The sequence below is a fragment of the Propithecus coquereli genome, unplaced genomic scaffold (genome assembly GCF_000956105.1).
Source record: "Propithecus coquereli isolate 6110/MARCELLA unplaced genomic scaffold, Pcoq_1.0 Scaffold89, whole genome shotgun sequence".
In the NCBI taxonomy this organism is placed as follows: Eukaryota; Metazoa; Chordata; class Mammalia; order Primates; family Indriidae; genus Propithecus; species Propithecus coquereli.
The window spans coordinates 7,505,766-7,518,258 of NW_012155173.1; the positions used below are offsets into that span (position 1 = coordinate 7,505,766).

General features: G+C 44.5%; 1 protein-coding gene across 3 annotated transcripts in view; it reads left to right on the plus strand.

Moving 5' to 3' along the window:
* ASTN2 (astrotactin 2) overlaps positions 1-12,493 on the plus strand; it is an 893,996-nt gene that overhangs the window by 866,341 nt on the left and 15,162 nt on the right. For all 3 annotated transcript variants that reach the window (XM_012664418.1, XM_012664417.1, XM_012664419.1), the window contains one exon: positions 11,801-11,901. In XM_012664418.1, the coding sequence (XP_012519872.1) occupies positions 11,801-11,901 (101 nt within the window). The remainder of the gene's footprint in view (positions 1-11,800; positions 11,902-12,493) is intronic.

Below are 12,493 nucleotides of genomic sequence, written 5' to 3' on the forward strand. Positions count from 1 at the left end.
TATGTACCAAATTATGTCTCTACAAAAGGAGATAGTTTTACATTTTTTTCTATCTAGATGCTTTTTGTTGCTTTTTCTTGCTCTGCTTTTTCTTGCTTTTTAATTGCTCTGTCTAGAACCTTTAGTATCATATTGAATAGAAATGGTGAAAGTGGACATCTCTCTCTTGTTACAGATCTCAGGGGGTAATATTTCCGTCTTTTACCATTAAGTACAATGTTAGCTGTGGGTTTTTCATAGATGTTGTTTATCACATTGGGGAAGTTCCCTTCTATTCATAGTCTGTTGAGTGTTTTGTAATCATGAAAGAGTTTCGAGTTTTGTAAAAGCTTTTTCTGTGTTTATGGAGGTGATCATGTAATTTTTGTCCTTTATTTTATTGATATAATGTGTTACATTGATTGATTTTTATATGTTGAACCAATCTTGCTTTCATGGGATAAATGCTACTTGGTCATGGAGTATAGTCCTTTTTACAATTGTTCTATTAGGTTAGTATTTTGTCATGTCTATATTTATAAGCAATATTAGACTGTAATTTTCTTTCCTTGTGATGTTTCTGTCTGGTTTTAGTGTAAGGGTAACATCACCCTTGAAGAATTAGTTGTCAGTGTTCGCTCCTCCTTTATCTTTTTAGAAGAGTTTGTGGAGGATTGGTGCTAGTTGGTGTTAACATTTGGTACATTTCAACAGCGAAGACATCTGGTAACCTATTGTTAAATAGGAAAAGAAAGCAAAATCCATGGAGAAGAACTTCACCCAAGGTCACATTGTTGACCAGGGACAAAATCAGGGCTTTCTAGTCAGGTAGCCCTGAGTTCAGGCCTCAGCTTAGCCAATGCCTCACTGTGTAAATTGTCTCTTAATTCTCATAACTACTATTGAAAGTGGATATTACCATCACCATGTAACTGATGAGGAAGGTGAACCTCATAGACACGGTACGACTTGCCTACACAGCCAGTGACTGAACTGGAGCTCTAACCAAACCTTATGAAAAACAACACCCTCCAGGACCATGGCCTTTGCCCAGAGATTTGATTTTCGAGAAGCATTGTTTTCATGCTGTCTCACTTGAGTATAGTGAGTAAGAAGATAACATTTATTGTACCAAGCACTGTTCTAGGTGTTTCTCATGTTATTTCATTCCTATAATAACCTTGTGAGGGAAGTACTGTCGACTCCATTTTATAGATGGGGAAATTAAGGTTCTCAGAGATGTTAGAAGCAAGAAAAAACTCCATCTTTCAGACTCAAAGCACAGGGCTTTCCTTCCACCCACTCCCAGCTGTCCACCCGTGGAAAAGCAGAGCTCACATCTGAGGTGGGAACTGAGCTCATTTTGAAGTAAATAAGAACCATTCTGCCTGTAGTGTTCCCTCACTCAATGCCAAAGAGTAAATCCAAGCTGGTAGCCTCTGCTTGGCCTCCCCTCTGCTAGGCTTGGCTTTAGAAAAATTTGATCTCGAAAAGCACCAAGGAAAAAGGGAAGGGCTTTAGGGTCAGACGTGGGAAGAGGAGCAGCGTCAGTGTTGAAAGGGGGCAATGGGTGACGGTGTTTCTGTGGTAAGATCTCTTCCTTGTCAAAAGTTGGGAACATGGAGTTCATCCTCCTCATAAAGTCTAACTTCCTCTGAACTGTGACTCAGGACCCACTTGGGACCAATGAATACCTAATAATTCTATCTATTTGGAAAGAATACTGGACTTTGAGTGAGTGGGGGCCTGGCCGAACTACTACTACTATCTCTGCAGCCTTGGGAAAGTCAATTCACATTTCCAAGGCTCACTTGCCTCCTTGTAAAACGGATTTAATAATACACGCCCCTTAGGAAGTTGTAAAGAGAACAGAAGATAACTGTGTAAAACCTCCCAGCGCTGTATCTGATACAGAGAATGTGCCCAGGAAACGTGTATGGAATCTCTAAGGCCCTTTCACGTCCATAATGACCATTTGGTTCTCAACGCATCTCTATGGGGTTGTCGACAGGTAACTGAGGCACAGAGAGGTCAAATAGTACCACCAAAGCCACATAGCTGGTTAGTAACAAGGTGAAACTATAAATTGTACCTTCTGTCTCTCAGTTCAACACACTTCCGAGTTATGCCTTTCTGAAAAATCATTTCTATAACTGAAGTCATTTTAAAAATTATTGTTTATATTTGGGTTTCAGAGATTCTGTCCAGTATACAATAAAAATATTTTTAAAAGCCTACAATTTGCTTTAAAGATCCCAGGGATACAAGTTGGATTGAAATAATTGGGCATTCTGTGCTTAATTTATTCCTTGACTTGGGACCATAAAGTTAGTCTGTGTCTGCTTTACCATAAAACTACCTATTAAAAGATGAACATCTTCCAATTAAGAACTATGGTCAGTCCAACTACATGTTATCATTTAGTCCACGCCCTTAAAAAAGAGGAGAAGGAAAAGGGGAGGAATGAGAAGATGAAAGGACAGGATAAGACCAAGAAAAGGAAGGACTCATATATAATTGCTGCTAAAGCCAAACTAAGTGCCAACTTGAGTTTTTTTCCAAGAAGGGCTGGGTTATATTTGATGAGTAAATGAATGAACTTAGATCACTTACAGCTTATTTGTATATTCAAATCACTGGCTTATTCACTCTTTAAAGACTTTCACATGGGAAAGGCAAGAATTGTCGCCATCTTTCCATAGAAGAAAATGAGAGCCCTGTAGGTGGTTGACAACCCATTTTCAGCAGACAGAAGATGCATCAAGGTAGGGTCTAGTTCATGGTAGCCCTTGAACTCATAGCCAAGGCTTAGTCCACTGTTTTGAAAGAAGGAAGAAAGGACACACCTGAAGCAAATGTAGGGGCAAGAATACATTTTTATTGATGAGCTTGTAGCACTGCATCCCATTTCTTATTCATATGACCATCTTCCTGCTCTTCTGTGAGCTCTGTGAGAGCAAGGACCACATTCTTCCTTTGGGTGGGTGTTTTTCCTCACTAGTGGCAAGGCACATACAGAGTGGAGCTGCTGTGATGATCATTCACTGCTCAGTCAGGTATTGGAGATACACTCAATACCCTTTAATTATAATTTAGCGTATACTTATTTAATTTTAAATGTCAATATTAGGCTCATGCCTGTAATCCTAGCATTCTGGGAGGCCAAGGTGGGAGGATCACTTGAGCTCAGGAGTTTGAGGCCAGCCTGAGCAAGAACGAGACCCCATCTCTACAAGAAATAGAAAAATTAGCCGAGTATGGTGGCCTATACCTGTAGTCCCAGCTACTCAGGAGGCTGAGACAGGAGGATCACTTAAGCTCAGGAGTGTGACGTTGCAGTTAGCTATGATAACACCAACACACTCTACCTAGGGCAACAGAGTGAGACTCAGTCTCAAAAAAAAAAAGTCAATATTGTAATCATTTCTTTTTGATTTCTGGTGTTCACAGCACTGTGAATTTTCGGGTGACGCTCACATACCAGTGAATTTTGGGGGCCTCAGTGGGCGGAGGAGTGGATGCCTAGTGCTGATTGCAGATTGAAGTCTCCAATGCCAGAACTTAGTACTAACATGGGTTTCCAGACTTGGCCTTCCCCCTGAGCTCTGCTGCCAGCTCCCCCGCTCCCCTGATTCTTTACCTGTTAGCTCATGCAGCTGGAGGGGTTGAAGGGAGTGCAAGTGGGGGACACTGATGTTTGCAGTCCAACCACAGATAGCCTCACCTTTGTCCCAGCCAGGGCCTTCCAATCACACCTTGGACTGGATTGTTTTGAAAGTAGAAACTAGGACTGGAGTCCTTAATACCATGATGATCTCTCTCTACTGGGCACTGGAATTAAATATTTGTATGGGCAGAAAGCATGGATTGTCAGCCTGAGTTGGGAGATAGGAAAGTCGGATTCTGGTGCATGAGGGTGGGCAGGCTGAATGTCGAAGGGAGCAGGGATCCGTAGCAGCCCCTGGCCACTCACTCTCAAATCTCATGTTGATATTCAAATGTAGATATTTTGCCTGGTGGCTAGCACCCGGCTTGGGGGAAACTTCGAACATCTGAATTCTGATAGCCACTCCATACCACCTGGCCCAGTGTTCTCATGGCCCAGGCTAGGAAACTGAGGCCAGAGCATGTGGGACTTGCCAAAGCCACACTGCTCATTCAGAATCATCACTCAAACTGGAGTCTGGATATTTAACTGGTCGTTGTGGTGTTAGACCTGGAGTCAGAAGAGCTATGTGAGTTTGGCCCCGTCACCTAAACTCTCTGAGCCTATCTGAAAAATGGGAATGCTTTCTAACCCTGGAATTCAATGGAATAATGTAAGCAAAAATATCACGTTAAATATCATCGAAGCTCTACATTGGGGTCAGCAAGCTTTTCTCTAGACATCGGATAGTAAATATTTTAGGCTTTGTGGGCCCTGTGGTCTCTGACACAGTGACTCAAATCCTCCATTGTAGTATGAAAGCATCCATAGAAAATGCATTAAAAGCAAACAAGAAAAGAGCATGTCTGTTGAAACTTTATTTACAAAAACAGGCAGCAGGCCAGATTTGACCTGTGGGCTGTGGTTTGCTGACCCTGCTGTCATTATTTGGAAATTGTTACAGTTATTGTTGATGACGTAACAAATGACCCCAAAACTTAGCAGCTGAAGACAACCATTTTATTTTTGCTCATGGATCTGTGGGTCAGAAATTCAGACAGAACACAGCAGGTTGGGCTATCTTTGCTCCGTGAAGTGTGGGGCCTCCACTGCAAGAATTCAAAAGCTAGGGGTGACTCGAATGCTTGGGCAGAAATGATGGGAAGGCTGCTCTACTCATCCGTGTGGAGCCTGTGCACCAGGACAGCCCAAGCTCCTGCACGTGGCTTTCCATGTGGCTTGATTTCTTCACACCACAGAGGCCTCTAGGTGGTTGCATTTCTTATATGCAAGCTCAGGGTTCTAAGCGAGAATGTGTTAGTGAGCCAGGTGGAAGCCGCATCACCTTTCACTATCTACACTCAGCAGCCACTCAGCATCCTTTCCATCATGCTCTACGAGTCAAAACAGTCATGAGCCTGCCCACATCCAAGGTAAAGTGCCAAAGAATTGGGGGGAAGGTTTGTTTTAAAGCCATTATAGAAGAGATTAATCCTGTAAACACACACAATGAATAAGAGTTAATGCTTACTCGGCACTTACCATGTGCCAAGCACTATTTCAAGTACTTTATTCTTCCAATAGTGTTTTGAGATAGGTACTAGTATCATACAGATTGTAAAGACAAGAAACACTGAAGAACAGAGAGGTTAACTAACTTGCATAAGGTCATAAAAATAGTAGAGTGTAGAACCAGCATTTGAACTCATGTAGTTGGGTTTAAGAGTCTTTTGTAACCACAACACGCCCTGCCTCATTGTGATCATAAAGATGAGAATCCTCTTTCTACTGCTTGAGTAGAGCTGGATTAGGAACCTGAGCCTTTGGACTGCAGGGTGTCTAGCAGTCTTCCCACCAATAATCAATCACAAACCTCACTGCACACTTGCTCTGGGTCCAGACTGTCTGGGGATCATGGGTAGTGTAAGGGAAAAGGTATAGTACTCAATTTTGTTCACAAGAAACCTAAAATATGGGTGGGGAGATTGAATTCTGATTTAATTCTCACAACCCCACAAGACGGAATCTCTGTCACCATTTTACAGATAAGGAAACTGAGGTTCAGTGGTTATGTCGCTACTTGCTACTGCTCTGGCAGAGTCCAAATTCAAACCCAGAACACTCCGGTTTGCAAGTCCATGCTCTTTGTCCCTGACTCCATTGGAGAAAGGTCTGGAAGGGACAACACTAGCTCTCTCAGAAAAATAAAATCCTCAGTTCCTAGAATATCATATCTAGCCTATCCCTGCACAGACAGGAGGCTAAGACTTAGAGTAGGGTAGTCAGGTGTCCCTGGCCATCCAACTTCTCAGACCCAGAGCCGGAGCTGGAACGTGGTGTTTTTCCCACCATCCCTGACTGCCACATCGTGCTGGGAATGGCAGGGAAGGGAGCGATGGTAGTGGGGGTGCAAGGGGTGGGCGTGAGCTAACAGGAAGTTGTTTGCCAAAGCTGTGTGGGGGAAGGAGCATTTTACAAGACCAGGGCCTCTGGCCTGGAAACATCTGTTTCCCTTCAAATCAGCAAGGAGACTTTTGCCTCCCCAGAAAGCCTAAATCATGCGGCGGCTGGGGAAGAGCAGGCGTTGGCCTGGAGACTTCAATCGCATTCTCCTGTACTCTCAGGGACCTAGGCCTGCCGTGGGCCTCTGGGGCTCTGTCCCTGCTCTTACCCCCTGTCAGATCCGTGAGAAGCTCTCACCGCCAATTAACTTCTCGGTTTCATTCTCTCACTCCTGCTGTGAGGAGGTCTGGGGGTCTTGGATGAGACCAACAACAGCTTCCTTTCTACCCACCCTCCTCTGATCTCCACTAGGACCACTTACTCCAAGTGGAGGTGAAGCCCGAGCCCTGGGCAGTGGCATAAATAATAATGATAATAAAAAGCAATGATGATAATAATACCAATATTTATTGCTTGTTGGCAGCTTAGCACATGCCAGGCATCACGCTGAGCACTCTCCGTTCTGCATCCCATTTGATTCTAACAAGTACCCTAAACGGTGGATTTTAATATTACAATTCCCATTTCATAGGTGAGTCATTCAAGACGATGTCTCACACAGCCAATAGATGGGGAGCCAGAATTTAAAACCAAATTGTCTGATTCCACAGCCATGCCTTTAGTAGCTCTCCTGCCATTCCATCCCCTTTAATAACCCTTCAATCTAATCACCTTTTGTTCCATTTATAGAGGGAGAGATTGATTTCCAGAAAAGAGAAATGAACCTCGTGAAGGATTGAGTCATTTATTCAGTGCGTCGCTCATTATGGCCAGTATTTGCTGAGTGTTGGTGCTCCAGATGTAGACGTTCAGAGTGGGTAGAACCATGTTGTGATCCTGAAGGCATTCACATACTCATGGGTACAAGAGAGAAGGGAATGGGCACTGGCCTAGCTATGTGACGTGTGCACCACGGGACACAGGCCCTGCATGACACGGGCACCATGCAGGGAAGAAGGAAGCCTACGTAGCTCTTCTGAGGGGTCAGAACAGGCTTCCCAGAGGAGATGGGGTTTGAGTGATGCTTCAAGGGCCAGGTGTTGAGGGTCAAGTGGAGAAGGGTAAGGGCGACCTAGACAGAGGGTGCTGCAGGTGCAAAGACAGAGAAGTGGGGTCCATGTCTGGGATAATCAGCATTGGACATGCCTCCACCATGAAGCAGAGCAGGAGGGAAAGATCAGCAAACAAGCCTAGACCTTTGGCCAGAGCTTATATGTTCTCAATAACACGGTCAAATGAATGAACATCAGAGAGCCACACTGGGGGTTCCAAGGTAAGAAGTTTGTCCTGAGGATGATGAAGATGGTGATGAAGGTGATGAGGATTATGTCCTGAGGATGACAATGTCCTGACAGGGATGAAGACACACTGGGAAATGCTTTGCATTTGAGTAGTCATCCCAAGGCGTCTCCCCATACTGTTTGTTGGCTGTTTGTTTGTTTGTTTGTTTGTTTTCCATCTCAACCTCCCAATACACTGAGACCATATTACTTTAGGTACGCTATCTCACACCACAGTCTGCGGAAAAGCTGGGACTCAAACTCAGGTTTTCAGCTACCTTGGCCAGTGTTCTTTCCTTCCCCTGAAACAAGGTCGGCGGGGAGGGCTAGCAATGGTTTGGGCCTGGAGCTCCAGGTTCCTAAATAGTCCATCTAACTGTATCCTTGAGCCACCTGTGTTATAACAAGAGCATCTCCTAAGTAGCTTGGACCTCAGTCAGCCTCAGTGCAAGAGGCAGGGCAGTGTATAGAAAGAGCACAGGAGGAGCAGTCAAGAAAGTGCCATTCTCCCTTCTGGGCCTCGGGTTCTGCCCCTGGAAAATGAGGATTTGGACTTAGGTGATGGCTCAGGAGTTTTAGTTCAGATATTAGTGAGGCTTAGTCTGTTTCAGAGAGAAGATGGCAGAACTGAACAGAGAGTTGCTGACATCCTGATCCTCTGAGAAACATAGAGGTCTGACTGTTCTCTCTCTGTCTCTCTGTGTGTTTGTGTGTGTGTGTGTGTGTGTGTGTGTGTGTGTCTGTGTCTTTGTCTCCGTTTCGGCCTCTCTGCTCTGTGGGTTTCCATGTTGTATATACATGTGTCTCTCCATCTCTCTCCACCCCGTCTCCCGATCTCTCTCTCTCCTTCTCTCTTCCTTCTCCACATCGGGGACCACCACTTTCTTCTCTTCACAGGCCTCCTCCCTCCAGGCCCTGCCTAGTCCCCTAACAGCTTTCAGATGTGTCTCTGGAACCGTTCTACAATTACAGCTGAGACAGGCAGAAAGCGCATGGCCTTGTGACTTTTGACCCAGGCCTGTGAGGCTGACATCTTCCTCTTTTTCCACCCCCCAGCAGGGTGCCTTGAGGCCTCCTCCAGCCGCAGGCTTCCATTGACATGTTTGGTTACTATAATAACAAAAATAGAATCTACCTTTTGGGGAGCAAAGATTGAACCGGGCCTGTTATTATGATCATTATATCACTGAGTCTTGATCACTAACTGGTAAGATATGGGTAATTTCACCCTATTTTACAGGTAAGGAGACTGAGGCCCAGAGAAGGTGAAGGAACTTCCCAAAGTTATATCCAGCTGGCAATTGCAGAAAGCAAGGATTCTACCCGAGTTTTATAAATTGAAAACCTAAGACTACTTCTTCCTCAGCATGCTGTCATCCATGCTGCTTGGCTAACCAGAGAGGTGGTCCCAGACCCTCCTGGTGGATGAAATGTATTGCAGAAGCAACACAGAAACATAAGTGGCCTGTGGGAAAGCAGGATTGAAAATGTTCCAACTCCTCACATTTGAGTCTCCATTCACTACAAGCATTCCATATTTCCCTCAGTTGAAATGCATCTCCCTCTCTTCTGACTCCAAGAAAGTGTATTTTAAAATGTACACTCTTGCCCAAATAAGTGCTGTATAAATGCTCTCTATAAAAATCTTCTGCTTACAAGCCACTTTCTCATGTATCACTCCATGTAATCCTTGAGACAACCATGCATGGTCTGTGAAATTATCCCCATTTTATTGATGGAGAAACTGAGATTGAGAAATGAAATGTGGTACACTCGGGTTCATTCATTTACACAGATGCTTTTCGAGTGCCTACCGTGTGCTTAGTACTGTGTTAAATGACAGCAATGTAGCTGTTCCCAAGCTGAAGTGCCCACCCTCTGGGACCTGCAGGCTAGGGTGTGGGTCCTGCCTCTGCCACTTTCTAGATGGGTTGGGACATGGATGGTAAGTACTTACATAATGTTACTTCTCACCTCCTCACTTTGCAACTTGCTTACTCTCACATCCTGGAGTGCCTTTATGGTCTTGTTGCCAACTCTTCCGTGTGGCTTTCCAATGATAAGTTACCTCACAGAGCACTTACATTTCACATCTATCCATACTGAACCTGTGAGGTGGGCTACAGTCTCCCTGTCACATATTCCAGGTGCGGAGAGCTAAAGTGGGCTCAGAGAAGTGAAGTGACTTGCTCAGGGTCCCAGAGAAAGGAAGTAGAACTGGAATGTGAACTCAGGCCTGGACATCTTCAAGACCAGGCTCCTTGCTCTGTCGCCCCCTGCTTCCCTCATAGCCAGAAGTTTGAACTCATGGTACCTTTTATTAAAACAACCTTTGAGACATCAAGCCATGGGGTGTCAAAGCTGGGAGGGCCCATGTAGATACCCAGTTCAGACCCTCTGAGCCAGGCAGTGGTGGAGCTGGAACAGCAAAATGGCAGCGGAGAGCAAAGAGTGTAGGATTTAGAGTAAGACAGACCATAGTCTTGACTCCTTCATTCTCTGAATCTGTGACTTTGGACACATTGCTTAATGTTTTTATCTTCAATTTCCTTTTCTGAAAGATGGAGAAAGTGAGGATGATTATTTTAGCACATTTTCTTAAGATTAGAAGAACATATGAGATGGTACTACTTCAACATATAATAGTTGGGGTTCAGCAAGTGTGGCTAATGGAATCACATTTGTGCAGAGCTGATATCCGCAGACCTGTGGTCAGAAGACAGTGGCTGACAGTGGTTGAACACATGGGCTTTGCAGTCAGACAAACCAAGGCTTAACTTGCCATTGCCAGTAATTACCATGTGGTTCTGGGCAGGCTGCTTCCCCTCTCTGAGCCTCCTGTATGAAATAAAGAGAATAAAAGTACCTATCTTTTAGGATTACTTGGGGGAATTAATTATGATAATGTGAGTGAAACCTCTTAGCTCAGTGCTTGACACATATTAAGGTCTTAGCACATATTAATTAATTTGTGCAACCAACTCATACTTATTAAATGCCTAATACGTACAATCAGGGCTCACCATTCAGAAACTTGGAAATCATAGCATGTTGGAGTGCTGGGGCAGGACAAAAGGAAGTAGGGCCACTAGGACTCCAGTCTTTTCTACTTAACACAGGGAACCCTCTATCCATTCTACACTATTGTGTCTACCCTTAAAGGTGGTGAAAAAGGCTGGCATGACACAGACAGGACATTCAGATGTTTGACTCTCCTATTCAGACCGTTTCTGGCCTCTAAGGTTCACATCCTCTGGAAAGTCCCTCCGGAGCTTTATTTAAACCACAGAACTTGGAGATCTGAGGATATGAAGGTCATAGAGCCTCCTCAGGGTAGGACAGAAGACAAAGACTGCTCTAGAAAGAATTCTGTGCTCTGGATTAGACCCAAATCTAGCGGGTCTTTTACCAGTTCTTCCCTTCTAAAGCCACATAGGATATATCTACTCCCACCAATATAGCAGAGAGCTCCAGATGACATCACGGAAAGGTGGGCACATGCCTTGTAGCTAGAATAACTCCCAGACTCCCTGTCCTGGCCTCCAAGGTCCCCACTGATGTCACTTTGCTCCAGCCACACCGGCCGTCTATTCCTCCAACCATCTGGGCTCCTTCTCTCCTCAGGGCTTTCACACTTAGAGATCCCCCTACCTGGAATGCTCTTGCCCCATGTCTTCCTCCCATAAACCAGTTCTTGCTCATTATTCAGGTCTCAGTTCAAACCTTTCCTCTTGAGGAAGGCCTTCCTTCCTGGACCACTCTATATACACTCAAGACCCCACATTAGCCTTTTTCACGGTATTCTGTTACATTCCCCATCACACTTAACCATTATCTGACTTGTTTACTATTTGATTAGCTTTATGCAAGCAGGGACCTTGACTCTCTTGTTTGCCTTTATAACCTTGACACCTAAAATAGTTCCTGGCACATAATTTATGCTCAATAAGTATTTGTAAAGTGAATGAATAAAAAAATATATACATGAATATATCCAGCCATATAGATGGGCATTGGGACTCACTTCTCAGGCCTTGGACTCAGAGTCCTTGAGTTCAATCCCCTGTTCTGTGCGTTAGTAACTAAGTCCGTGGAAAGATATACAATCTATGTCTCAGTGTCCTCATTGGTGAAACGTAGGTGATAATAAATCCCTGCTTTTTAGACTTGCTTAATTGTGTTTTAGGAAATTAAGTGCAAAATGCCCAGCAGGCAGTCCATGCTCAATAAATGCTTTATAATTATCATTCTTTTTCCTTCAGATTATTTCTCCTGCAACCTGAGCATCCCCATGTTCTTTCGACCACTACTCCCATGCCATGATCTTGTGTTCCTCCTTGCAGTTTCCATGTCAGGTCACGGCCTGGTGCTCTGTCTTCTTGCTGTGCTACAGGTTCACTCTGTATGCTGTGGATACACGGGGGAGGCACTCAGAGCTCAGCACAGTGACCCTGAGGACGGCCTGTCCACTGGTGGATGACAACAAGGCAGAAGGTAGGTGACCCCTTTTTTCACCTCCCAGGTAACTCCCATATTTCCACTAAGTTCTGCACCCAACAGTCACTTATAACCAAGCACATACACGCGCACATATTGGCACAGGGAGAAGAAAGTGAAGGAACTAAGAAAGCAGGAGGAACATGGAGCTAAATTAATCAAAGCCATGAAGGAAAAGATTGAGATTGACTAGCAATATTTTTGCCAGTGGAAAGACTTGCTCTTCTTTTATAGAGTACACCCATGTTTTGACTTACAGGCCAAGCATGGTAGAGGCAGAGCCCCATGACTGTATCTTGCCCCTTTGCCTAGTCTTCTTAGGGACCAACCACTTTCTTCCACTTAAGTCTTTGCTAGAGCTGGCAAATAGGTGTCACCTTGAAGACCCTGTCACCTTGTTGTGCCCATGACAGGCATTATTAGCAGATCACAGCATACTGTCCAATGTAGCCCAGTGGGGGCCTCAGAATACTCAGCATAGAGCTACAGTCAGCGACTGTCAGTCAGAGTTAGCACGCAAGACTAAACCTTCTCACTGCTTTTGGTTCATACAGTTGTACATGTCAAGCAAAAACATCTGAAAAAATAC